The sequence below is a fragment of the Rhinolophus sinicus genome, chromosome 13 (assembly GCF_057876585.1).
Source record: "Rhinolophus sinicus isolate RSI-liver-muscle chromosome 13, RSI-T2T, whole genome shotgun sequence".
In the NCBI taxonomy this organism is placed as follows: Eukaryota; Metazoa; Chordata; class Mammalia; order Chiroptera; family Rhinolophidae; genus Rhinolophus; species Rhinolophus sinicus.
The window spans coordinates 3,350,717-3,377,338 of record NC_142513.1 but is presented as its reverse complement, the minus strand read 5'-3'; the positions used below and the strand labels follow the sequence as shown (position 1 = coordinate 3,377,338).

Below are 26,622 nucleotides of genomic sequence, written 5' to 3'. Positions count from 1 at the left end.
ATTAAAGTCTGTCATCCAGCACGTGTTCTCAATGAGAGCCCCTGGCAGTCCACCCAGGGGCCTGCAGACGTGTGAACCATCACCCAGTCTCCCCACACACAGTCTGCAGGAAGCCGCTTATTTGTCCGTGAGGTAATGAGCCGATTGAGACTGGGGGCTGGGTTTTGTTTTTTTTCTTGAAACTTCTCAAATTATAGTCATTGTAACAGATCTGCCAAAGGTGGTTCCCTGATTAACGACTGCCTGAGTTTACCATCCTCAAACTATTAAGCCTTTGGAAAATGCCCGGGGCTGGACCATTAATACGTGTACAGACCCCCATTACCCCGAATGTCCACAGGACATTCCTCGTTCTGATTCGAGCTGCTTCCGACTTTGTTCATTTTATCGATAACACTGTAGAAGTTGGGGAGGGGTACGGACCCGTGGAGGACCCATGCCCAGCTGCCCGAGTCCTCTAACCTGTAGCTCGTTCGTTCGCTCGCTCGCTCGTTGGCATCCGCCAGGCCCCCCGCCTCTCGCTTCGCTCAAAATCTTTCAAACAAGGTTCCCTCCTGCCACCTGCCGGCCCACTACGGTCTGTGCCACGGCCTCGGCGCCGCCGCGGAGCTCGCCGGGAGGTGCCCCCGCCTCCTTACTGCACATGCCCGGCAGAAGTCCGGGCGCGCAACTTTGCAGAACCTCTCCACCCCGTCTCTCCTCGCCTCAGTCTCCTCTTTCCTCTCCCAGGCGAGAGGACCAGCGGAGGCACCTCTCCCGAGTCTTAGACTGCAGAGTCTGAGACTTGGAGAGAGGAGCCCGGGAGGAGATACTTTTCCTCCCGTTTCCCCATCCCTTCTTTTTTGCTCAGAGAGGCAAGCAGAAGCGCGGAGCTTTAGAAAGTTGAGTGGTCAGGAAGGTAGGTTCTTCCTTTTTTGCCCTTACGCCGAGGTGGGACTGGGACCTCCGGACCCAGCTTCTCACCTCGTAAGGTGCACCTTTTTTCGGCTCTAGTAGCCAATGCGCATCGGAGCCGCTCTCTGCAGAGCCAGAGGGCGGGTCAGCTTCTCGGTGTGTGCCTAAGAGAATGGATCGTAGGTCCCGGGCTCAGCAGTGGCGCCGAGCTCGCCACAATTACAACGATCTGTGCCCACCCATTGGCCGCCGGGCAGCCACCGCGCTCCTCTGGCTCTCCTGCTCCATCGCGCTCCTCCGCGCCCTTGCCACCTCCAACGCCCGCGCCCAGCAGCGCGCGGCTGCCCAGCAGCGCCGGAGCTTCCTTAACGCCCACCACCGCTCCGCCGCCCAGGTGTTCCCCGAGCCCCCCGAGTCTGACCAGGAGCAGGAGGAAGCAGACCTGGACCTGGCCCTCCCCGAGTGCCTCGAGTACGAGGAAGAGTTCGACTACGAATCCGAGACCGAGTCTGAAATCGAGTCCGAGACCGACTTCGAGACCGAGCCTGAGACCGCCCCCACCACTGAGCCCGAGACCGAGCCCGAGGACGAGCGCGGCCCCGTGGTGCCCAAGCACAGCACCGTGGGCCAGTCTCTCACCGACCGCCTCCAAGCCCTGAGGCTGCGGAGCCCCGACGCCTCTCCTAGTCGCGCGCAGTCCAGCACTCGGGAGCCCCAGAGCCCCAGAGAGGGGGAGCAGACCGAGGACAAGGATCCGAGGGACCCCGAAGAGTCCGAGAAGCCAAAAGAGAAGCAGAAGCGCCGCTGCAAGCCCAAGAAGCCCACTCGCCGCGACCCATCCCCGGAGTCCCCTTCCAAAAGGGGCCCCATCCCCATCCGGCGTCACTAATGGAGGACGCCGTCCAGATTCTCCTTGTTTTCTTTGATTCAGGTTGGTTGCCCACCGCAAAACTGGGGAGCCTGGGGTCATTCTGGGAGCAGTGGGAGGAAGGGAGGGAGAAGGAAAGGCAGGTTAGGAAGAAGGCGGGAAGAGAGCAGGCTCAGCCACCGAGAAACGGGGGGCCAAGGCGAGTTGGGAAGGGCTCCCCAAGCCTACCCAGGGCGCCGGAGGCACCCCGGTGGCCAAAGGCTTGTTGGACGGCGGGGCGCTCCTCGTGCCCCGCTGGAGACAGCCTGAGGTCTCCGAGCTGGTGTCCAGGACGCACGACTGAATCCGGGGCGCGCCCCAGCCTTCGAGCTGCACACCCAAAAGGCACGGGTAAGTCACTCGTTTTCTGCGTTTTTTTCCTCTTAGAGGGGCTAGTCTCAAACCAGAGGGCTTTGGCGGGCGCCCGAAACGTGGTTGCGAGGTGCGCGCGCCAACTTTCACAAAGCGAGAGCCGCCGCGCCGCAGCGACACTGTTGCAATGTGCGGAAAGTAATCCGGCTGGGATTGGGCTAGAACTCCGGAGACCGCTGGCTCCGGGGAAAGGCGCGCGCGGCGCTTAAGGCACTCAGAGCCTGGAGCCCAAGTCCCGGCGCTGCCAATTTGGAGCCTCGGGATCCTTGGTGCCAGTGTCCCCCGCGATTGTGTGCCAGCCCTGGCCGCCACGGCCCGTTCCGGGCGATTGCCCGGTCGGAGACCGCTGCAAAGTGTGCGCACCTGCTCGCGCGCCCTAGGGCCGACCTCTCAGAGTGGCGGCAGGCTGTTCCCCAGGAGTACCTGTACTTAGAGGGCAGGCAGAGGAGATAAAGGAGTCTTCTCAGGGTCGCCTCTACGGGCCACCACGGTTGGTGGCGCGGACTTGGTCACGTCGGGGTATCGCCAACCTCTTGGCGCAGCTGGTCTGGTGACGGAGCTGGGTGCAGCGTGGCTGGAGAGGCCCCGGCTGTTTGCGCAAGGCCCTGGGGGTGCAAGAGACAGGGTGAGAGGCCGGTGAGGTGCCTGAGCGGAAAGGTAAAGCGGAACAAGGCACGGGCTAGAGCTGGGGCCGCACTGGGCATCAGGACATCCTACAGTGCGTCCCCAAAGAGCGCGGGACCCTCGGTACTGGGGAAAGGGTCTGGATCCGATGCAAGTGGTTGGGCTGTCGGTCGGTCGAGAGGGGGCAGGGGCCCGCGGCTTCTGCAGCCTCGGGGATGGGAGGGGAGGTGGCGCGCACCGGCCATTTTCAGCTGGGATGGAGCTAAGTTTGGAATCTAACCTGGAGGTGAAACTGCCTGGTGTCCCGACACAAAACCGGCCGCAGTCCGGTAGCGCATGTTCGGTGAGGAAAGTGTGCAGTTCTCGCCAATCCTGGGGGAAAAGATTGATGAGTGAAATGTATTTACAAAACCTCTCCCGATTTGGAAATTGATCTTGGTGCGCGCGTGTCTCGTTTTTGCGCCAGTTTGAACTATTCTGATGAGAATGATTTGGGGGGAAATGTCAAGTGTTTCGAGGCTTGAAAAGACAGTCGGGCTCTTAGACTCCTAAGAAAAGAACGCGGCCAGAAGGAAGACACTTTAAATGGTCTTCCTTCCCGGTCTCATCCCTACTAGGGAAGGCGTCACAGCACCGCGGAACTTAGTTATGCGCCGCTGGCTATGGACTGCTGCATGCTTGCTTGCCTGCCGTTGTGGTCTTCACGAGGAAATCCCGGCGGGCAGGTTGTTAGCAAGGGTCTGCCCCGGGCAGCGTGGAAGTGACAGAAGTCTGGAGGCCTGAGGACTCGCAGGAGGGTCAGAGGTGCCCTGGTGCCCTGCTGTTGGCTTGCAAGTGTGAAATGGTCTTTGTGAAATGAAGCCCCCAAGCTGAAATTCCTACTTAAACAGCCACGTTGTGTCCCTGGGCTTGGCACTGTGTTGTTTTTCCTCTGGCAACGTTGTAACAGCCTGAGTTCACCAAGTAAAAGGTCTCCCGGGAACCGGTGAAGCAGCCACGGTTGGGGGTTTTTGGGGGCGTGCTTTTCAGTATGGGGTTCGGGGCTTTTGGGGGTGTGCTTTTCAGTGTGGGGGCTACTTTCCTCCGGTTTTCCTGCAGAGCTAGGGTCTTCATTAGAGAAATTAGCTTGTTGCCTTGTTGCAGGATGAATAACCAAGTTTAATAAAAGTCCTCGGTGCCTGGCCCACCCCTCTCACTCCAGTCTTGGCCTGCTTTTTAAACAGAAGCTGCATATGGGGAGGCTGGCTTTCTTAACTGTAAGCAATATACAGGTTCATGATGGGGGGAGGGGGGCAGTCGCCATCTAGGAGCACACAAATAGCCATCTTTCAGACCCTCTCTTCCATAAACTGATTGTGAAAACCTGTTACCCACCCACACACCCTCCCCCACTCAGCTCCCCTCCCCCAACTTCTCTCCTTCCATCCTGGCTATAAGGTGGAAAAGCCTTTAAGACCATACAGAACAACAGGAATACATCAAACCCCTGGGAAAGTGCCCAGAACCCACCTGAGGGGGGTGGGGATTTTGCTACAGAGACGCTTCAAATCCTCTTTCTACTTGTGGCACTGGTGGTGTTCAGTGGCCTTTCTTTCCCAGAGCCGGTTCTGGCAAGTTCTCCAGGCATTCCCAACTCTCTAGTCTAGCAGCCGGCCCTTTGTCTCCCCTGCTAAACTGTAGTTAGCATTTGAAAGCCCTCACTAGCCCTTTCAACTTAGGTGGGGTCTGTCTGAGGGGGGGCGGGGGGATTCTCAAAAAAAGCAAACCTTTTAGAGTTGATCACAGAGGTGAATTACCTGCCAGTCATAAAATTTCAAATGGAGAGAGAAGAGGAAGAGGAGAAAGCTAGTTGAATGTGATGGTATGCTCCAATATTTAGGATTTTTTCCTTTACTACATTAATCACGTGCTTAATGGAAATTGCTTTTTCTTGGACAAAGGTGCTCTTACTGAACTTTTTGAGTTGGAAAATCACGTAGCAATGTTCAGATATTGTGTGCTGCCAACAGTCTGTCGTAGGTTTAGTTCTAAAGGTTAGCAAACACACTTTTAATCTATGTTTATCACAACTCAAGAATTGGGAATTTTAAAGTTTGGAATTGTTTTAAGATGCTTCTTTAATGCACTAGAAACTTCCCGCCCCCAAATTGCTTGCAGCCCTTTACTCTTTAGCCCTCAATTTTAGCAGTTGTGATAGAGGTTTAATGAGGAAGAAAGCTGAAATTTAAGTGTTGGTAAGAATTAGGCCTTTTTAAAATAATCTGCATGGATTTTACTTAAATTATCTGTATTATGACTGTTCTCCACGCAGAGGGACACTATTGAGAAGAAACTGAGCAGAAACCATGGTGTTGGGACAAGTATGTCTCCACAGAAAGGTAATCTATAACAAAACAAATCACTGATATCAAATGCAGCTTCCAGAGGCCCGTGACGTCACATGCCAGCGCAAGTGCTGTGCTTCTCTTAGGCAAAGGGGATGGGATTCTCCAATTACATTCTTAATCCCATGTTCCAGAATGAGATTCCTTGTCCTACTGTGCAAGATTTGGGCATTAATGACTGTTTCCTAAATCTTCATGCCCCAGAGATGGGCCACTGGCAGCCTTGGGTCAGACCCAGCACCTCTCTGCCTCAGTTTCTTTACATGGAAAATGAAGTAGCTGTAGCTGAATGAGATGTTCCCAGCATCCCTTTCAGCTCCAAATGCAAGCAGGTTGATTCATTTAAGAAGCCCAAAGTGACCCAGTTTGACTCTATCAATAATTGTAATGCTAATGGAACCAAAAGAATTTCCAAAGGTTGATCAAATCAAAAGCACCAGTTGTGAGGAAATCTTACTTTGTGTTGGATCTAATTTGATTGTGTCAAGTCTGTTTTTGAATTGGTGGCAACAAATGGTTTAAAGAGGCAAGTTAAATACACAATTCCACAGTGTCCAGTTATAGCCCACAGTGTCTGCTCTAGGGCTGCCCCTAAGAGCAGATGTTTGCTGTTGGGCTTACGTGCGCTGTCTTCCCCCACCTGCTGTCCCTGAGCTGAGTGTCTGGGACCAAGCTTTTCAGAGTGGGGGCAGGTGGCATGCAGCCAGCATTGCAATCATTGAGTCTGCAGCCTGCAGAGGCTGCGGCTCTGGGAGGGAGGGAGGGAGGCAGCTGAGGGACAGCCACTGACCACCCGCTGACCGCCAAGTGTTAGCTCCCACAAGTGTTGAATATGTTATTGGGTAATACTTTTAAGTGTCCCGATTTGGCTAGGCCTGAGAAAACTGGCTCCGTAGCTGCAGCTAGTTAGGATAAACCAATTTCCTCCACCTTTTTTTTTCATTATCATTCCCTCCCAGGAGCTTTTTCAGACTTTTTTTTTTTTCTTAATTGCTCCTCTCCCCTGAAATGTGAATACCACAGATACATGCCTACACTGCATCATCCGTTTCTGTTCTGCAGGACCTGCTAATAACTAAGATTGTCTTGCATTCCCCCAAACCAGTAGTGTCTCTGTTGTAAATGCATGGATGAGCACAGCAAGTGTTTAAAAAAAAAACACAAAAAACTGATTTATGTCAAATTAAGTGATTTAACATCTCATTTTTGTTATACTTAACCTTGTTTTTTTGGCCACGTGTTACGAGGCTATGGAGAAGGTGAATCGTACTGATGCTTGTTTCCCCTTTTCCAAATCTCAGTTGTTGTTTGTTTGCTTTCCCCACAGCCCCTAGTACGGATGCTGGGGCTGGTGACTAGTTGATTCACAAGGCAGAAAAGCCAGAGCAAACAGCCCAGTGACTTAGTTCCCCCACGACCAACAGTCCACAATGCTGGGCCACTGTCACCTGTTGACAGCACTCAGCCAATAGAAGCAGGGCACGGGCGAGGAGCCATGGCGCCCTGCACCCCTCCCCCGGCTCCCTATTCCAGGGTATACTGCGGAGGCTCCTTCCTGGTTGTGTCGGTGGACACAGCCTGTTTTTATTCTATGGGCTTATTTAAGGGTGAACACTTACAGATTAATGGTGGGCATGGCTACAGAGAGGCCAGAGAAGACGACCGCGTGGACAGTGGGCTGGCGGCGGCTGTAACGTGGGGACGATTTGAGGATGATAAAAGGAAAAGAAGGTTCTGGGGGAATCACAGGTGAAAACTAGAGAATACAGGGAGAACACCGAGGAAGGAAAAGAAGGAGGGATTTGGAGATGGGGGTCACAAAACCCCTCAACATTAGGGCTGTAAAGAGTAGTTTGAAGAAATACAGACTCTGGGAGAGAAAGGTTTAGGGGAGACTGTGGCAGTCTTCAAATAATCTGGAGGCAGCAGGGGCGACGTCAGCTCAGTATTAGAGCATTTTTAACCGCCAAGGACGGCAGTGGAGGGCCACTAATGGGGAGACCGTTTTCCCCGAGACTCCCTTACAGCCTGGCCCGGAAATTTGTTTCACAGGTGCAGTGGAGTTTTCATACAGGTACCTCAATTGCTTCAACCAAACAGAAAGATTTAAAACCTAGATCTTGTTTTCTAGTTCAAATATTGAGTCTTGGATTTGGGTTCAGGCAGAAGCCCTGACTCTCAAACTTCAGGGTGAGAGGCAGAGAGGCTACAGGCTGCCAGCCAGCTGAAGAAAACAGGTCCCCCACCCCACCCTCAGGCAAGAGCTAGTTTCTGAGTGCCCTGGCTTATGTAGCTGTCTCAATTAGATTTCATTAGGAAAATTCGCCCTGGGTAATTGAGGTTGTGCGAGAAGGTGAAATATACCATTCCCCTTAAATGCAAATTACGTTGCCCAGAAGCCCCCAGGGTGCCTGCATTTCCACGTGAATTACCAAAATTGTAAACAGAGCTTCCACTAAAGCCAAATGTATCTTCCCGGATTCCCTCCCCCTGCATCCCAGCCCCCACTTTTATCCCTTCCTCCCCCTTCCTGTGGCATTGTTCATCTTTTCTGGAATGGCCCCTTCTCCCCTCGAAATTCTCTGCTGCATCACCAGCGAGCCTGGAGCAAGACTCCACAGCCCAGTTCTGGCAATGTGGAGACTGTCTGGACCCACCATACAAGCACAGGTGGTCAGGGGACAGTCTCCTGCCTGCCTGGCTGCAGCAGAACTGGGCAGCCCTTCCAGGATGAGGGCTGAGTCCAGCTAGTGAGCCCAGTGAAGGGTCTGGTTCATGGTGGGGGGGCCCTGGCCTCCGGGCTCCCACATGGGGCTTTTTAATCTACGCAGAACACCTATTTTCCTAAGACTGGATTCCACTGCTTGAATGGCCACACTGCATCTGCCCCTAACGCTCATCCATTCGAGGCATTTTCCCTTCAGGGGCATTCGTCTGAAACAGCCTGGTCACGCAGACCCTTCTGCAGGCAGCAGTATGCTGCTGCTGCCTCCACCGGCCGAGGCTGGCAGAGGAGATGCTGGAAGGCAAACGGATGGGCGCAGCAAGTCTGAGCTGAACAGTAATTAATTGCACAGCTTCAAAGTCTTATTGCTACTCAGTCAGCACTCAGAAAACATTTGTCTCCGGGAGGCTGGGAAACGTAATAGTTGTCTGAAGTCTCCTATGTTCTCTCCTTTTGCCTTTTTCTCATAACTGGTGAAAAGATTCTCCTTTTCCTCAGTTCACTCACTGATAACTAATGGCACGAGTGGGCTGCAGAAAAGGCTTTTCTGCAAACCCCACCCCCCTCAACGCCACAGCTAGGAGGTAATGCCACCACCCCAAAAAACTCATTTTTCCTGGTTTCTGCTCCTTCCCCTCTTACCCGCCTCCTCTCCCTCTCAAAGGACCCTCCCTCTACTTTGTCTTTCTTGGATACAGGGCTGAACTATAATAAGAAAGAAGTTTGACAGGCAGCTCCTTAAAATCTAGATGTGCCTTGTGCATCTGGCAGTCAGAATTCCCAAATGTAAGTATCCTAATAATTGTTTGCTGATTAGTGTGCTGGCGTGGAGGTGTCCATTACTGGGAAGCCCAGGGCGCCACGTGGGGCCACCAAGGAAGGAGGCCACATCTCTGCAGGTGGCAGTGGTGCTGCTGTTCAGTCAGCAGTGAAGGAATCCCTTCTTTCCATTTGGGGTTCCCTATTTACAGAAAGCCAGCTGATCTGCTGCCTGTGGCAGCTGGGCCATTTGGTCTAACAGGCTGCCTTTCAGACATGCAGAGTTGAACTGAAACATGGTAGCATTTCCCATTGCATTCTTAATTCATCAAGTGTAGCAAACTGCTTCTTTTTCAGTAGCTGGAAATGAGCAAACCCTCACCTGGATGTTGACAGCCAATCCTTTCCTCCTCTCATGCCCACAGCATCTCACGGTAGCCCTTCACTCTCACACTCCCTGTAGGGACAGGGTCCAGATGCTGGCACGTAGCCTCTGACCTTCACCCTAGCTCAGCCTTCTTGCAGGCACCTGACTAGCCTCTCTTGCCATCCTCTTCCTGAACTGCGTGAACCTGTTAACTGACTTTCCTTCCTTGTTCCTTCTCGTTCCTATCAAATATTTACCTCTTTTACTGATAGAAAACCACCCAGAATTGGAAATCTGTGCTTAACATACTTTGCTACTATAAAATTACAATGGTACAATGGTAGATCCTAAAAACTATGTCCCTAGCAGGGTTAGACCCGGACTAGGCTGCCCACAGCCACTCATCCCCAGCCATCTCCATCCAGGGCAAGGCTGCATTCTGTCTTAGGCCAACAAGATCACCAGCCCTGAGCGGGCTCACCAGATAGGCCCACCAATCAGAGTGGCCCCGTCAGCCCACCAGCTGATCAACCCCAGCTCTTACCATCCCAGATTCCTCGAGTCCTGTGGCCAGGCCACCCAGCTGCCTTTCTGGTTAATCAGCTCCTCAAACATCTGGCCATGCTCGGGGGGGTCTCTAAAGTCTCACTGCTGATCTGCGGTGGAGTTTCACTCACCCAAGTGATTTGGGGTTTTCAAATTCTGGGGGCCAGTCACTGCAGAAAAAATAAGCAGAAGGGACAAAAGGACCATCAGAGTTAAGTACTGGAATTTTTTCTTCCTGGTCCTAATCTACCTTTAAATTAAGGTGATTCCTACTCAAGTCTACAGGGTCCTTTCTCAGTCTATAGCAGTGGTTTCAACTGGGGGGCGATTTTGCCCCCCAGAGGACATATGGCAAAGTCTAGCGACATTTTTGGTTGCTACAACAAAGGGGATGCTACTGGCATCTAGTGGGTAGAAGCTAGGGATGCTGCTAAGCCTCCTACAATGCACAGGGCAGTCACACTAAAGCATTACCTGTCCCCAAGGTCAGCAGTGCAGAGGCTAAGGAAACTCCATCAAGATTACATCTGCTGACCAATTCTTAAATTCTTCCCTCTGGTCTGAGCCTACGGGTCTCTTCCTAGCCCCACTGCTCTCTTCTGTGATGTCCTCTCTAGTACTCCCAAGTGTTCAAGATTCTGTCACCAAATCGGTTTCTCCCCTTGAGGGTGTTTCTCATCCAACGATTTCATCTTAATGAGGATGACTATCACTTTGAACTTGGGGTTGTCACCTTTCTTCTAAACTTCAGACCCATCCTAAGTAATAGGCTGTAAAGCTCTCCTTCCAGACTGCCCATCCTTCCTTCACCTCCGCCATGTCTAAAACCAACTGGCTCCGCCACCATGCCAACGCCTCCCCAGATCCTCCCACACGTGTCCCATCATCCAGGTGCCAAATTTTGTCTCTTCCACTTTTTGTGCCATTTTAGCACAGAAGTTGCTAGAAGGTCCTTTAGGATCCCTCGAGTCCCTCTCTTCGGCCTTCCTGCTTCCTTTACCACGTGTGGTTCTCCCTCCCTTAAAGGTTATGACCAGCCACAGCCCCTTTTATTCTCATCAGGACCATCCTCCATACTGCCTTAACCTCTCCTAAAACTAGCCTCAAATCCTCACTTGCAGGAAAAACCATCAACACCTCCATTTGCAACTTGAATAGCCTCAAAACTTGTTGTCCTGATATGTCATAGTATCCTTGGAGAGATCCTATCCAATTTTTCATGACTTCTCTCCCACTGGTCCTCCAAGACCTGGCACAGTGTCCTATTCTCTTTACCCAGCCCTGTCTCCTAGCATCTTTGTTCATGGTCAGCCAACATCTCCTATCCCCCCACGTTCTATTCATAGCCAAACCTTCTGTCCCTCCATGGAGGCCCATTTGAAATGCCACTTTCTCCATCAAGACTTTCAAGATCCCCCCAACTGGAGGGCTTTCATTTCTATGTTGCTTACCCTTTAGAATGGAGGGTTGGTATCTAGCTGCCCAGTCTTAACCCCCCTCAATGCATGTGCTCTCCTGGCAAAGAACCAAGATACCAGGAGTGTGTGTTGGACAAAGGGGTCCCACCGGCCCACGAGGATGTCAGAGACCCGGCACCCGTTCACTGATGAATAGTGCTTTGGGAAAGAGCCCCAGTGAAGTGGGCCAAGTGCGAGGCCTGGCGAGAGCAAGCCGTCCCTTTGGGGCCCCCATCACGGCCTCCCTGGGGCTCCAACCCCAACGTCTACTGACCTTCCGCTTCGGCAGAGCTCAGCATCCCTGGGGCCTCAACTCCTTATCCATCTGGGGCTGCTCGTCTGCCTCGGAGCAGTAGGCCCCCTCTATCTCCAGGCCCTGGAAATCCTCCTCGCCCCAGCGGCGGTCCCGGGTATTGGGTGTGTTTGCCCACCGCCATCAGTGAGACCCAGGGTTGGCCCCTAAGAACCCTCAATTATCTTTCCAGCCTTTGTGAGTTTTGGAGTCAGGAAGAGTGACCGCATGGCGCCAGCCAGCCTCGTGGCGTCCCAGGCTTGGCCGCCATACGCCGGCCCGCCAACCGCTTCCAACTACCCCAGCAGCACACTCTCTTAGGGCGTTCCAACGCGGCGCCCCCTATTGGACCTCCCACTCATATCCGGTTTCCGGTCCGACGCCCCCTGCTCATTCGCCAGGCAGCCTTGATTGGCGTGACCCCAGCCCAATGGCTGACCCAGTGCTGGGGTCGGAGGGGAGTGAATTGACTGAGGAGACCCAGTTGGCCCATTCATTGGGTGCCCAAATGGTTGAGCCGTTACGCGTGGGTATGGTTGGCCAAAGTTTGAACCAAAGTTCAGTGTTGGCATTTGGAAGTGTGTAGGTCCAAAGAGCTGAGGTGATACACCTTTGAGGGACCTCAAACGTTACCCAGGGTCCAACTTTGTCAGATTTTCTCTGTGCAGCGCGGCAACACGGTTGGCAGACGCGGGGGCAGTGCTGCGCTGTGGATGTGGTCTCGTTCTAAAAGAGACGTGTTAGACTTAATGAGGTTGGATCATGCGTGGTTCACCCGCCTGCGGCTCGTGGATACAGCGATCCAGGCGGTGTGCCTCGCTTGCCGCAGCCCATCCACTGGTACACGCATCCGCCGTAACTCCCCGCCCGTAAGCCAGGTGTCCATGCCCCTGCCCAGTTGCCTTGCGCCTAAAGGTGGCTCTCAGGTCTGTGTCACCTGCTGGCGAGACAGACCTGATACCCATGTCCCGGGTTTTACGTGATCTGCAAGCAGCAAAATTTTCCTGGGCTCAAATCCTACTGCAGACCCCCGAGCCAGAGCAGTGCGCGCACCCGCGTCAAGCCCACCCAGGTGGTGTGGGTATTTACCCCCACTAGTTCTGAGCCCACCACGCGCTACGGAGACGGGAGCGCAGCAGGGCGGCCGCTGGGTTTTTAGCAGAGCTTAGTGCCATCTCGGCGGGCTACAGCAGTTGGAAAGTAAAGCGGCTGCCTCGGGAGACTCATAGCGAGAGAAGAGGGGCTGGGAGGGGGCTAGAGAGGAGCTAAAGGAAGGAACAAACTGATCGACCCTGCAGCGGGCGCCCGAGGCAGGAAACAGCGCACCGCGGCCGCGGTTGCTGGCACGGCACGGCACAGCAGGGCACGATGTGTCTTTGGGTTCAGTGCGCAAATGGTTGACCAGTCTCTGAGACCACTCTAAATCAGCCATTAACCCCAACTGAAATCTCCTTTAACCCTGCCCCAGAGCAGTAGGAGCCCCGGAACTCTGAGGCCTGCACTCTGTGGGGTCCCCATGCGCATCCCGCGCCCCCCGTTACGTGCCGCGTTAATTGGCTACCAATTAGAGGGTCTCCGTGGTATGCCCCCGAGACCCTTTATTTCCCTGAATCATCGTCCACGTAAATGGGGAGAATCCAGCCTGCGCCACTCAAAGCTCCTGCGAAGACCCCCCCAGAGTGTGGTGGGTACGGGGGCCATTGAAGTGCTTTACAGGAGCCAACCTCGGCAAGCCGGAAAACAAAAGCTGCAGAAGCGGTGGAAAGTACACTAAGGCATTTAAAACACCAATTGTGTGCGCACACTCGGCATCACCTCGCCCCTCGCCTCCTGTCCTCTCTGCCATTGGGCTCACGACCACCTGTCGCATCCTCGTGCGTGCTGACACCCCTTTCCCATGCGCCCAAAGCTTTGCGCTCTGGACTTGGAGCTCAGGATCGAAGTCTGCCCAGGGCTGGGGGCTGCGGCTCAGGTGTTCAGAGGTAACTTGGGGTGAGGAAAACATCATGCAATTCCCCCTCCCCCAAGGAGAGTCAGTTGGGTCTGGGAGGGAGGGTTTCAGCTCCTGCGCTCAAGCAGCCCGGGGCCCACGTCTTGCGTCACGTGTCCCGCAACGCAGGAGAGGGCTCTCTCTGGCCAGGGGAGAAGAGAGGAGAAAGACTCCAAATCAGTCAGGGAGAGCAGTGGAAAGAGCCAAAACGTCCCAGCGAGGCCTGAGCTCATCAGCCCCCTTACCCAAAGTCCGGGGCTCCCGGCGCCGGGAACAGGCTCCCAGAGCCGCCTGGCCACCAGCCGGCGTCCCCTGGTGGCAGAGAGAGAGCACTACGAGCGATTTTCGGACCGAATCGACACGCTCCTCAGATCCAAGCAGGCGGGGCTGGCCTGGAACACAGAGAGAGAAAAAGAGAGAGAGGAGGGGACAAGGGCAGGCCAAGGGGGGGGCCAGGGGCTGCCTGAGGGGATAAAAAGTGGCCAAGAAGAAGCCAACACTCCACCAGCAACAATAGATTTGCTTCTGCCACAGTCTAAGGTTTGAGGCCCTGAACCCCCAGACCTCAGGAGGGTTGGAAAGTGAGGTTGGAGAACTTTCTAGCTAGTACTTTGATTTTTTTTAAAGATATTTTTTTCACCCTAGTTTGGTTGGGTGCTCCGTCTTACGGGGCCCCAAGTTTATTTTAAGAGTTCGCCACCGTGTTATGGGCGTGTGCAACTGCCTCGACGGCAATAATATGTCAGGACAACGCGATATCCCCCTTGAACTCGGGGAACAGTCCGAGCAACCATCTTTGGAGGCCCCAGGGGCAGCTGCCCCCAGTGCTGGGCCTAGCGCAGCCGAAGAGATGGAGACCCAACCGCCTAACAGCGAGCCCGTCCCCATCGAGATTGAAGGCGAGGCATGTGGACCCCCAGAGGTCTCCAGGCCCAACGGCCAAGGCCTTGGCCAGGCCATCGAGGAAGCCGGAGCCCATGGAGGCTACAGCCCACCTCCTGAGGAAGCCATGCCCTTCGAGGTCAAGCAGCCCAGCTTGGGAAGCTTCTGGCCTACCCTGGAGCAGCCTGGAGACACCAGTGGGGCCCATGCAAGCCTCGAGGCTTTCAGCTCAGAGCTGGTGGAGCCCAGAGCCTTCTGTGAGGCCAGGCCAGGCCTGGGAAGCTACAGCCCTCCACCTGAAGAAGCCATGCCCTTTGAGTTTGAGCAACCTGCCCAGGGAGATTGCTGCCAACCTCTCCTGCAGGTCTCAGACCTCGCTCCAGGAGGCCCAGGTGTGGGGGTCCACAGCACCCCTTCTGAGGAGCCCCAAGCCCTCAGGCCTGCGAATGCAGGCTTCAGAGGAGGCTGCAGCCCTCCCCCTGAGGAGGCTATGCCATTTGAGTTTGATGGAGCAGCCTTTGGGGACGACAGCCCACCCCCTGGGCTCCCCCGAGCTATCCTACAAATCGACGGCGGTAGCAGCAGCCAGTTCACGGGAGTTGCGGTGCCGAGTGCGGTCCTCCTCGCTCCCGCCACGAGCGAGCCCCCCCTCTGGGTCCCAGGCGCCATCGCCATCGGCAGCCCATCCCGAGAAGCTGTCAGACCTCCTCCGCACTTCGCCGGCGACAGCCCCCCAATGGAGATCCCCGGACCCCCGCTCGAGATTGGTAGCGCCCCCGTTGGGGTCGACGACGCTCCCGTCAACATGGACAGCCCCCCAATCGCGCTTGATGGCCCGCCCATCGAGGTCTCCCGAGCCCCAGTTAAGAGAGAGCGAGCAGAGGGAGAGAGACCCCCAGTTGAGGGAGAAGCAGCCGAGATGGAAGGAAGCTCAACCGCTGCTGCTGCGGACGGAGGCCAAGTCCCCTCTCCGGGCGACGGAGCTCCTGCCACCGGGGCCGCTCCAGCCGCCCCTGCCTCTCCTGCCACCGGGGCCGCTCCAGCCGCCCCTGACGCGCCAGACGCCGGGACAGCCCCAGCCGCTCCAGCCGCCGGGACTGCCCCAGCCGCTCCAGCCGCCTCTGACGCTCCAGCCACCGGGGCAGCCCCTGCCGCCCCAGCCTCCGGAGCCCGCCCCAAGCTCCGTTTCCTCAGACCCCCCAGCCCCGAGATCCAGGCTGCCGATCCGCCTACTCCGCAGCCTACTCGCGCGTATGCCTGGCGGGGCAGGTCTGAGCGCAGCCGCGGCCGCGACGACGACGAGGGGTCGGTCAGCAGCGACGACCGCAGCAGCGATGAATCCGACGATGGGACCTTCGGATGCCATCGCTGCGTGCAGCCCCGGAGAAATCGCCGCCGCCGAAAGCCCCGGCGCAACTTGCTCCGCAACTTCCTCATGCAAGCCTTCGGGGGCTGCTTCGGCCGATCTGAGAGCGCCGAGCCCAAAGCCCCACGCAGCCCCAAGGTCAAGAAGATTCCTCTGGCGGAGAAGCGCAGACAGATGCGCAAGGAAGCCCTGGAGCAGCGCGCTCAGAAGCGCGCAGAGAAGAAACGCAGCAAGCTCATCGACAAGCAGCTACAGGACGAAAAGATGGGTTACATGTGTACGCACCGCCTGCTGCTTCTAGGTAATGCGGCGGACTCTGCCCGCGGGCAGCAGGGCCGCCCGGGAACCCGGGAGGGGGTGGCAGGGCTGCCCGGTGGGGCTCGGGCCTGGCGGCGGGAGGAGGGGGTCTGGGCAAAGGCGGGAGTAGCCTGCTAGAAAGTTCCAGTGAGGGGCCCTAACTCTGCCCCGGGAGGGGGGTGGGCTCGGGTGGGCTCGGGTGGCCGAAGTATGTGCCCTCCAGGGAGAAAGGTGGTGCCGCACAACACTGAGGGTCGTTTCCAGCTGGACAAGCCAGCGCCAGCGACCGTAAGACGACCCCGAGTCCTGGGGTGGGGGCCGGCAAGGAAGGCGGGGGCTTCAGGTGAGCCAGGAACTACCGGGGAGGGGCCTCGGGGCTCCCCAGGCTAGGCTTGTTGGGGCCGTGGTGGGCTGGGGTCGTGGGGAAGGTGCGCCCCGCCTCGCCTGGCACGGCTGCTTGGACTCAGACAGCTTGTTGGTGTGTGTTGGTGTCCATATTGTGTCCGCCTGTGCATGATATGCTCAAGTGTCCCCCAGTTCCCATCCCTGGCACCCCCAAATTACCCGCCGACTGTGTACTCGTACTGGGGAATGGGCTGGCTTGTGTTGTGCGCCATGGCGCGGGCAAAAACTTTCCGTGTTCGCATACTCTGGTGGTTCCTGTGAGCTGGCGCTCTGCAGCGGGCGGCGCGAAAAATGCGGAGAAAAGGTGGTGGGACATCGGGGTAATATGTTGGGCGACTGGCTGGGGAGAGAGGGGGCCGCCTCCCGCTGGCCTCCATAACCTGTTTTTCTGTATGTCTTTCTCTCTTTTTTCCCTTTGCGCTAAGCGTTTCCTCACTTCTCATTCGTTCGCCAAACTCTCCCGCCTTTACGGTTGAAAAACCAGACACTCAGGTATCTGGGGCGTCCCGGGCTGCACACATGAGTTCGGTATTCTGCACACATTCGGCTCACCTGGTGAGGGGGATGGAGGGATGAGGGGAAAAAAACGCATAACCTGCAGTAAGGCAAGCCTGGATCCAAAAACCACACCAGGCTTGTTCCGAGGGGGTGGGCGTGGCTATGTTTTTAAAACATGAAATAATTTTTTTCCTAGGGAAGAGCCCGAGGTAAGCCAATCATTTACACTTTTACCCTAGTACAGTAGGAGGGGCTTGGTTTACAAAGAGGGGTTGTGCTTTGGGAGTGGATGGATTGCCGTCTTCTGTTTGAAATGCAATTAAAATAAAACTTTTTCAAAAATGCTTCGCGTGTATTTTAAGTGTGTGGACAACATGTGGTAAAACTGTTGACTGAGTTGTGAAATATGGAAATGTTTGCATGTGAATCTTTTCAAGCAGCTTGAGCTGGGGGAACAGAGGCTCAAAGGTAAGATCCTCTGCAAATGGGCTTGGGGGAAAAAACGTAAAGGTGTGTTCATAATCATGTTAGAAGGGTACATTTGGCGGCCCTCTGCCTGCCCCTCCCTTCTCCAGGACCCCCTTTCCCCCCCCCCACCCCTCCCAGAGCCCCTCCCCCTGCTCAAGACTCCTTAGCTCAAGTCTGGGGTGTTGACTCCTGTGCCACAGTTAATCGAAGCAGCAGCTAGCAGTGGTCTGCATGTGTGGCTTCAATGAAAATGTCCAAAGTGGAGCTCCAGAATCTTAATTTCTTTGTTATTCTCTAAGACCTTTCAAGGGATTTGAAGATCACAATTTCTGAGGCTTTGTTCCATTTGTTTGTTCAATACTTTATCATGTGTGATGGCTTTAATTAATGGCATCGTGGACGTCACTGTGCGCTGTTGTGATGTGCTCCTCTCACAAATCAGTTTTAAATGTGATGGTCATTTATGCCCACCCAGGGAGAGCATGACATCATCATTTTCCCAAAAACATACAGGAGGAAGGTAGTTTTAAATTTCAGATGTCTCAAGTACACTAAAGCCACAGAGCCTCAAAAGACAATGTGCTGTTTCCCTGCAGACAACGGATTTTGCCGTAATGGTCCCATTGCAGTATTCCAAGCATAGCTCTGGGAAGCAAGCCTGTGACACAACTGGGTAAAGACAGGAGAGCCCAGAAACAGTGCACTTGGCCCCCAATTGGCAGTGTCCCTTGCATGCTGGGGCCTCAGTTGCCTCTTCTGTGACATGAAGCTTTCCCAGCAGATCTCTTTGCTGTGTGTCTTGAGTCCTATTCTGGGGATTTCAAGCGGGGTGCGGAGGAGAGCATGGTCCACTTAAATCAGTACTGGAGGTTTATACCACAGATGAAGCAAACGTCAGCCCTGCAGCAAACTGTCTGAGGCCGAGTCTTAAGAATATTACAAATTTCCCTTGTTTTGTATGGGGGGTGGGGGAAGTTAAGCTTAATAAAAGGAAACTTGCTGGGGTCACCCTGCCATTGTCCTGGCTCCGCTCCTGGGGTGGCAGGGTGGGGGTCAAGCATGGTCCAGACCAAACCTCGGCCATGTCTAGCGTGGACCTGAATGCAGATAGCCAGTGTCACCTGCTGTGGCAGTGCAGTGAGGACAGCCAGGCTACAACTGACCAGGTTTCATTTTGCCAGAGTGACAAGAGAGGAGCCCCATCTGGGGCTGAGTTCCTAATTGGGGAAGGGGAGAGGAGGAAGGGCTTAGACTTAGATTTAGGACAGAACTCTTGACTACCGTTCTAATCCTGACATATAAAACAACCTCCACCAAATGGCCATCCTGTGATGTCGCTTCCTAATTTGTGACATGTAGATTCATCTGTTGCTTTAAAAATGTGTGTGTGTGTATGTGTGTGTGTGTGTGTGTACGTGTGTACTCATGCCCTCTCTGTTTTTATTGCCCAAACAGCTTAACTACATTACAGGGATTTTCTTTTTCTTTTTTTTAATTCTAGTTGGCATACAGTATATTAATTTCAGGTGTACAACAGAGTGGTTAGACATTTATATAACTTATGAAGTGATACCCCTGATAAGTCTAGGACCCGTCTGGCACCGTACATAATTACGGTATTATGGACTATATTTCCTATGCTGTATGCAGAGAATCTTATAAGGGAAAAAGATATAATCAGTAATGTGACCAAAAATTCTAGAATATCTAAAGAGTGGAAGCCTTTTTCTTATTCAACACTATCCAATAATAGACTATTTCCATGCTTTTCTTGCCCTTTGGAATAATTGTGGTGGCTTAAACCTACTTTTGGAAACCTCATTTGGGTGTGATCCCCTCATTTTTAAGAATTGAGGCTTCTAGGTTAGAATTCCTTAGCAGTTGCATTTATTGAAGTTGTGCAGGCAAATGCCATATATATAATAATGGCCATTCTGCCATGACACTTTATTTATACAGTGAATCTCAATTAATTGTATGATAATTTATTTATGCCACCAGGTGTAACAGTGATACATTGCCTCCTATCTTGCAAGAGCGCCTTTTTTTTCCCCCCCTCGATACAGCCATTTTTTCCAGATTCAAAATGCCTCCACTGAGCTTGGTGCAGTGGAAAGAGTATGGCTTATCAGGCCACAAAATTTTTAGAACTAAGGGAGACTTTTATTATTGTCCCTTCTCTGTCTCCCAGTAGTATTTCATGCTTCTCCAAGGCCAGAATTCTTCCCTGCTCTTTTTAAACTCCAATTTCCCATCGATTTTTTTTAAAAACTACAAAACAAAACACGCTTATTTTCTATCCAGGCAGGCTAAATTGTATAATTTTCCCAAATCACATATACCATGAAATACTGGTGTTAAGCAAAGAGAAGGGTTCATCACCATGGTGTGTGTCCCCTCCTGGCCTGGAAGAAGGGGGTATGCAAACTGCCCTCAGAGTTATTAGTGACCAGTGATTGTAATGATGGCACATTCTTATTGTATTTTTAAAAGCCTTTCATGGAGTCCCATTTGTCCTTTGAAACGGCAGCCTTGGGCAATAAAAACGTGATAGGACCCTATTTCATAGGCAAATAAACCAAAAGCTCAGAGATTAGATGTCAGGGACTTTTGCTCAAAGACTGCAAGGTAAGTGAAGGAATCCATGCTTATCCCAAAATGTGGCAGTAAGCTATAACACATTGTTTAAATGCAAAGCATGATTGTTGTAAGTGTCCTGTGTCCTCTTAAAATCCCTTGTCAGATGACAGGTGTCCAAGCAGGCTTCTGCTTTCTGAATTATAGCCCAACCCTGACAGTTCCCTGGTTATAAATGTCCATTGAGTGGACGTGAAACGTGAGCCCCTCATTTCTGAGATACCTGCCATTCTGTGCAGATATTTAGTTTCCACCATTTGCTTAGCTCATCTGCCAACACTGCAGTCTTAGCTTGTTTGTTGGGTGTTTTTTCTTTTTTCTTTTAAATGCAGGTTTCCTTTAAAGTATTTTTTAAATCCTGCCTTGGTTTTCTTCAGCACGTCTCAAGCTTTCCTCCTGACTTGAGTTTCCATTAAAAATAATAGTAATCATTTAACAATGCAGTTGCTTTTATGCATAGCTTCCTTACATTTTTAGTGTTTCCGTGGAGTCGACTGTTTAGCAGCCTCCCCTGGGTCTAATGACCGTATTAAAATAACTTGCTCAGTATTCTTCATAGTGACCTTTTTTTAAAGTATTTCTTACTTTTACTCAGGGCTAATTCCTACTTAGTGAGAGTCAGTGCATAATCTTAGAACTCACCTTTGACTTATATGCGGGAGGGTTGGAATTAAGCAAAAGCAAAAATAAATTTCTTTTTCAGAGATGATAGCCTAAGTGACTAGATTTGACATTCCTCGTACCAGCCACGTCTCTTCTTCTTTTTAGAGTCAATTTCCCCACCAAATAAAGCATATTTTTCTCCCCCAGCAAACTTGTGGCTCTTCAAATGCCTCTACATAAGGTTACTTTTAGGAGACATGTGAACAGGGAATGAAAATTGGTCTCTAGGCTTCTTGGTTTCTTTCACCTATGGCAAAGGTGGGTTTCTTCCTAAACCCACCGGGGGTTCCTACTGGAATGTGAAATTAACATGCCAGTTGTCCATTTTAAAATCAGATTTCTCAGGAAGAGTAGCAATCTTCAAAACAGAAAGGGCAGGGCCAATTGATATGACAGGGTCCCCACCACCAATGAAAATTGGTAGCTGGGGAGGGAACTGAAAGCATTGGTCTGTCTAATTAACCCTCTCCAGCCCCGGTGGCCCCCCCCAGTAACAGGCAATCTGAGACTCTGGCCCTGCTAACATCCACCTTAACAGATTTTGTTGGATTGGCTTGAAAGGCTCTTTGTCCCTTCAAGTCCAGTTCTGGCCTGTGGTCACCTGGGCATAAGATACTGATCTCTTCATGGAGTGAGAGAGAAATGGGCCTGAGTTTGTCCATCTGGGGGAATCCTGCAGAAGCCGCAACGAGTCCTAAGTGGTCTTTATGAATGTGAGGAAGGCAAGTGAGAGGCTCTAGCTACAAACTGGCCAACAAGCCTCTGCACGAGGGAGGGGCGGGGCATTGCCAGAAGAATCCAGAAGAGATGTCATTTTCCTTAATTCCTCTAAAAAGAAGGCCAGATACTAAAAGTAAAGTCACCCTCTGGAAACTGAGAGGAACCTCTGAAGGGTGTTGTCAGCCCAGTGCCTGGCACATATAAGTGCCTGGTAAACGGTAACCATGATTTTTTGGAAGTTGACTTTTCTGTCCTTGCTCCAAATGAAGTTTTTGTTTCTGTTTTCTGTCTCCTGTATCCCCCAAGAGGCTGTTCACTTGCTAACTCTAAAAGTACTAGGCACCCACTATTTCTGTGTCTCCGTTTCAGAATACACTCTTTTGCATACTCTGTAAACAAAGGTCAACTGAAGCAGTAGACAAATGACACCTTGCAAATTGATGATTGCGTGAAGTCACTCTCAGGTGAGTGACGTGGCCAAGAGAAGATGAAGAGAGAACTTTTTGTTCTTGCCCTGAAAAAGTGTCACCTGTCCCTTGTCCCCCACACCCCCACCCTTTTATTAGCCCCTCTCTATAAATCATCTCAATACTGTGGTTGAGCCTGGGGGACCTGGGCACAGATTATTCTATGGTTATTACACATGCAAAAAAAAAAAAAAAAAGATTGTCTTTAGTTTCCTTCCCAACAGCCAGATGGTGAAGCAGGCCAGCCCGCGGGAATGAAGACGAAGCCTCCCAGAAAGAGGTAGGGAACAACACGAAAAAGCGAGGGGGGACTTTGAAGTGTTATTATTGTTGGTCATCACATGCTCAGTTGAGACGGGGGTGCCCTGGTGTCTGACAGACAGACAGACAGACAGCACCCAACGTGCGTGCCTTTCAGTTATCGACACAGCTGTACTAGCTGCTGGGGGCTGTAATAAGGGAGGAATGTTAGGTAACTGATCGGTGACAGAGCAATGAAAATGAAGGGCGTGTGGCTCTGTCGTACTCACTTCGAGGGAACATCCCAAATTGCACTGCCGAGTAATTTGTGAAACCTCAGGAGAATTCATGAGCATTTTGACTCGCGGAGCTCTGCCCACAGCTTGAACATTAGATCTTATTAAATGTTTCTTAATGATTCAATTTGAGGCGAGGAGAGAGGTAAAAAGGTACCGAGTGTTATCTGATCCCGAATTTATGATGAGTCAGTGTTTCCGACGTTGTCACACACATTTCGTGTGTGGGACAGAGTCAGTACCTTAAACTTCCTTTAATGAGTTGATAATGGGAAGGAAATCTCTTGTACCCACTTTCTAAGGAGTGCCACAGTCAAGCTTTCACAAGCTCAGTGTCACCCGAGTGTCAGTTCTTATAAGGGAATAATGAACTTGGGCAACAAGAGCGTCTCTGTTGGTTCTCCCCCTCGGTCCAAAGACCATGGTACCTCTCTCCTCTTTCCTCTTTGGACAATTTTGTCTTTCATCAAGTTGATTGCTAATGTGCAATTGACAGAGAAGATATTTTTTTACAGGGACCCTACATTCAGGTAAGTTTGCAGCTGTGGGATTTTTGAAAAGAAGGAATAAGGCTTGCAATGATGTTCAAAAACTAAGTCAGGCATTGAGGCATAGCCCAGGATCAAGAAGGTCTGCTTGCCAGGCCTCTGCCCAAGGAAACTGAAACAGGGGTCCTGCATATTAGCTCATGTGCATCCCAGCTCCCCCGACCTCTGGGGCCACGTGCCCGGGCCTCAGTTTCTTTCGCTGTAAAAGCTGCTGATTTGGTCCAATTGAAAAAGAAAGGGGAAAAATCCAACCTGACAGGAATAGACAGAATTACTTAGGAAGCATGGAGGTGCTTAAATTGCCAGGACCTCTTGAACACCCTTTTTTAAGTAGGTGCCATTTTCTTTGTGGCTGTAGCTAGCAACTCCCAAGGACTTCGGCAGAATCCCTGTGGGGTCCACATGAATAAAAGCGCAAATTTATTTGTCATCAGCACCTTGAGTTTTTCTGTCTTCCTGGGCTTCTGAAATCTTAGAAAAGTGTCCATCTTAATTCCTTATAGCCACTCTCCATCTTGCAGGGCCTAGGCCTGCAAGATGCTTAATTAACATAGTCATAAAGCGTACGTGTCATTCAGGGGTCCTTCAGCCCACTGCCCCTCCAAATGTGAATTTGGTGAAGGTGAATTGGTAATTCAGGTGGCCACTAGATGGTGAGACGACGTAAGGCAGAAAAAAGGTGTCACATCAGTGGTAGCAATGAGAGGGGAAGGCAAGAGCCAGCAAAGGTAGGGAAGGATCCCACTTCACTTTCACCCCCCACCACCCCCAGGACAAAACCCGGATTGAATAGGCCACAAAGTTTTGGTCAAACCCAGCCTTTTATTTTGAAGCTGTGACTTGTCCCTACTGGTTCTGTGCTGGGATTTTTAGGAGCATTTTGGGGGGCTCTGTTCCTCTACAGTGGCTCCATTGATATTTGGTCATGGGGGCACTGTCGGAGACTTAGCAGCATCCCTGACCTCTACCCACTAGATGCCAGTAACGCACACACACACACACACACACACACACAGCCCACCCCACCACCACATACAAACACAGTGTGACAACCAAATCTGTCCCTAGTCATTGCCAAATGTCTCCAAGGGAGCAACAGCCTCTCCAGCTGAGAACCACTGCCCTAACTTTATCAACACCAAATTCTGGGGAAGGTAGAGATCATATATGGCATACCATGAACATCTTAAAAGGAAAAGCTCTCTTCAGAGAACAGATTAACTTCAGTTAAAATAACAGTAAGAAATCTGTATTCCAATGTTGGTGATCCTGCTTTCCTGGGTAGAAGTAATTTCCAGAAATCCCAGAAAAGAAGATGACCCAGATGACCCCAAGTAGAATAGAAAAGGAAATTATTCTGGGGAAGCAAATAATGAATTGGTCTAAGACTCTGATCAACCAAGTCGGCCCGTAGCCAATCAATGGGCCAGGATAAGTCGGGGCTTAAATAGATTTTAACCCTTAGATGATCACATCTCCCACTTAGGGCTTCTTTAGAGGCCTTTGTCTGGAGCAGGCGGGAAACCCTCACCGAGGCTGGTGTGCACGACATTAATTCACTCTGCGCTGTAGAGAAGGCTGCCCAGAGCAGGACTAGGACTCAGATGGCTGCTAATCCCTCAGTTCTGGGATGTCTGGGCTCCCACGGAACACTAGTGGAGCCTTTAATTGGCAGTGCGTGCACACCAGGGACCTGGGCGTGTGAGCCCTGTTAGCTGGGTCACCTTAGTCCCAGGCCCGTCGGGAGCCAGCCCACTGCATGCATGTGACCCTTAACCTTTAGCCACTGATATGGTGAGGCAGGGAGTTCCATTGCAGGGGTGGGGTGGGGAGGGGCAGTGGCAGGAATGCCTGTGAAGGACTGTATTGACAAGGGTAAAATAAGATGTTTTAGAAATAAAACAGAGTCATGCCACTAGAATGAATAACCCAAGGACATTTCCCGATGGAGATTCATTCACTTGGTCTTTCATAAGGTGGTTGATTCCCGGCCCCCATCCTAGGGCAGACCCTATAACCAATACCTTGGAATCCTAATAAGACTAAGTCAGGATTTCATGTTTAAACAGTGTCCTAACCCCCCAGCTTGCATCTAACTAGTCTCTGTCCCAAGTAACTATTATGGAGAAGATTTTTTGCTTCTTTATTATATTTTGAGCCTAGAACATTATATTGTTGCCTCCATCTGGTCTTTCAGTAGAGCTTTCAGATGTTAGAGATTCGTCAGCTTTATTTTTTTTTAATAAAGATTTTTTTTTCTTGGAGAATTTAGAATTTGTGGCCTTTTGGTTAATTACAAAGTGTAGGGGGGGAAAAAAGAACTAAACTCCAGACATGTATATGAATTTAAACACTTTCGCTTTTATTATTAGGATTACTTTAAGGTGACAGGTGGAAACGGATCTGTTGTTTGACAAATTATATATTGGATATGTAAAATTGAAAATGCTATTCTTTGTAAGTTCCAAGTCAGCTAAGCAAAGTTCCCCCTAACTTATACCTCCTTGTTTCAGAATCCTCCAAATTACCCAAGGCATGTTTTCTGAATGTTGATTTTGACATTTTGCCTGAGACCAAGTATAACATCTTTCCAAGGAAATGCTTAGAAGGCTCCGGGCTGAACCCCAAAACAAACGCCAGACATTAGGGGAAACTCTTTGAAAGTTGTATTGTCAGAAGACGAAGAGCTATTTATAATTAAACATTTGTGATTAGCTGCTAAAAGGGAAGCACGTTAGATAATTTTTGCTTTGCACACAAATATTCAGGGTTGGTTTTAAGATGGACACTTGAAAGAAGAGTTCCCCTTTCTGAGGAGTCTGGAAATTTTCCTGATAGGATCCAGTCATTCTGGAGTGCTCTTAGGAAATGATTTATCCCAAGGTTGCTTGGCATGGGCTGCACTTATAGTGATGATTTGTTGCTATTTGCCCAAGCGGCCTGATGGGGTGGGCAGAGGAGTCCCAGCTTTTCTGGAGGGTTCTAGGATAGTGGGAAGAGAGCACTGGCTTATGCATTAGACGGTTGTCACTCCTGGGACCATGGCTGATTCTAGCACTCGATTCAAGGATTCCATGAACTTGCCAAGTGATATCAGAAATTCTTAAACATGTTGACAAGGCCCCATTCTGTGATGATTCTGCCAAGGTCAGCCGAAGGACTTAAATTTGTTGGGTTGTAGGAGAAAGCCAGGGGTATCTCTGTGTTCAGCTATATGCATAACAAGGTGAGAGGATAGGCGGGACTTGAGATAAGGGGTTCTAGACAGAGACTTGGACTCAACTGGCATAAATCCCAAACCCTTGCAGCCCATCTCATCCTAAGATTTAAGTTGGCAGGTGGCAGACGCCTCTCCTCTCTCTCTCTCTCTCTCTCTCTCTCTCTCTCTCTCTCTCTCTCTCTCTCTCTCTCCCCCCTTTTCCTCCTTCTCCTCCTCCCCCTCCCCCCAAAAAACCTTGATTCCCCAGAGGTAGGGTCTGACTTCAGGTATTAAGCAGGCTCAAAATTGGAAACCTATCTGTCATTCTGCCAGGAAGAAGGAGTCAGGAGGCAGACCCTCAGGGCTGCCTTCCGTGGAGAAAAGGGGCTGGCCCCCTCCTCCCCAGAGGTCTGCACAGCTGAGAAATGGGGGAGCAGAAGTCAGCCCCCTAAGGAGTTCCCTCATTTGTTTTTCCCTTCCCCGCTATTCCTCTTTCTCTCTCTTTTGAGATTTAAATAATAATAATAATGAGAGTCTTGGGGGAGCCAGTTTCTAAGCAGGAAATACCTTTTTTTGGGGAAAGAGTGAGAACACGAACTATTTAGGGCTGGGAAGTAGA

General features: G+C 51.6%; 3 protein-coding genes across 10 annotated transcripts in view; 2 read left to right on the top strand and 1 right to left on the bottom strand.

Annotated features, from left to right (window-relative positions):
* Positions 1 to 13,868, bottom strand: part of LOC148756006 (uncharacterized) — a 32,880-nt gene extending 19,012 nt beyond the window's left edge. For 2 of the 4 annotated variants that reach the window (XM_088789058.1, XM_088789060.1), the window contains exons 1-4: positions 11,310 to 13,512; positions 9,577 to 9,748; positions 3,078 to 3,169; positions 2,597 to 2,778 (exon numbers count right to left, since the gene is read on the bottom strand). In XM_088789058.1, coding sequence (XP_088645184.1) covers positions 2,603 to 2,778; positions 3,078 to 3,169; positions 9,577 to 9,647 — 339 coding nt within the window. In that variant the 5' untranslated portion in view covers positions 9,648 to 9,748; positions 11,310 to 13,512 and the 3' untranslated portion in view covers positions 2,597 to 2,602. Of the gene's footprint in view, positions 1 to 2,596; positions 2,779 to 3,077; positions 3,170 to 9,576; positions 9,749 to 11,309; positions 13,513 to 13,562 lie in introns of those variants that run through there. The other 2 variants (XR_016018140.1, XM_088789059.1) reach the window with 2 other exon arrangements.
* LOC109456316 (neuroendocrine secretory protein 55) lies at positions 1,067 to 1,783 on the top strand. Its single transcript, XM_019748557.2, has one exon. It carries the CDS (start codon positions 1,067 to 1,069, stop codon positions 1,781 to 1,783), a length of 717 nt encoding a protein of 238 aa, XP_019604116.1.
* The window catches only part of GNAS (GNAS complex locus), a 65,555-nt gene continuing 40,626 nt past the window's right edge, over positions 1,694 to 26,622 (top strand). For 4 of the 5 annotated variants that reach the window (XM_088789056.1, XM_088789055.1, XM_088789054.1 and 1 more), the window contains exon 1: positions 14,009 to 15,866. In XM_088789056.1, the coding sequence (XP_088645182.1) occupies positions 14,024 to 15,866 (1,843 nt within the window). In that variant the 5' untranslated portion in view covers positions 14,009 to 14,023. Of the gene's footprint in view, positions 1,826 to 14,008; positions 15,867 to 26,622 lie in introns of those variants that run through there. The other variant, XM_074317867.2, reaches the window with a different exon arrangement.

Coding starts and splice junctions, on each gene's coding strand:
- LOC109456316 (XM_019748557.2), top strand. CDS start 1,067: ATGGATCGTAGGTCCCGGGCTCAGCAGTGGCGCCGAGCTCGCCACAAT.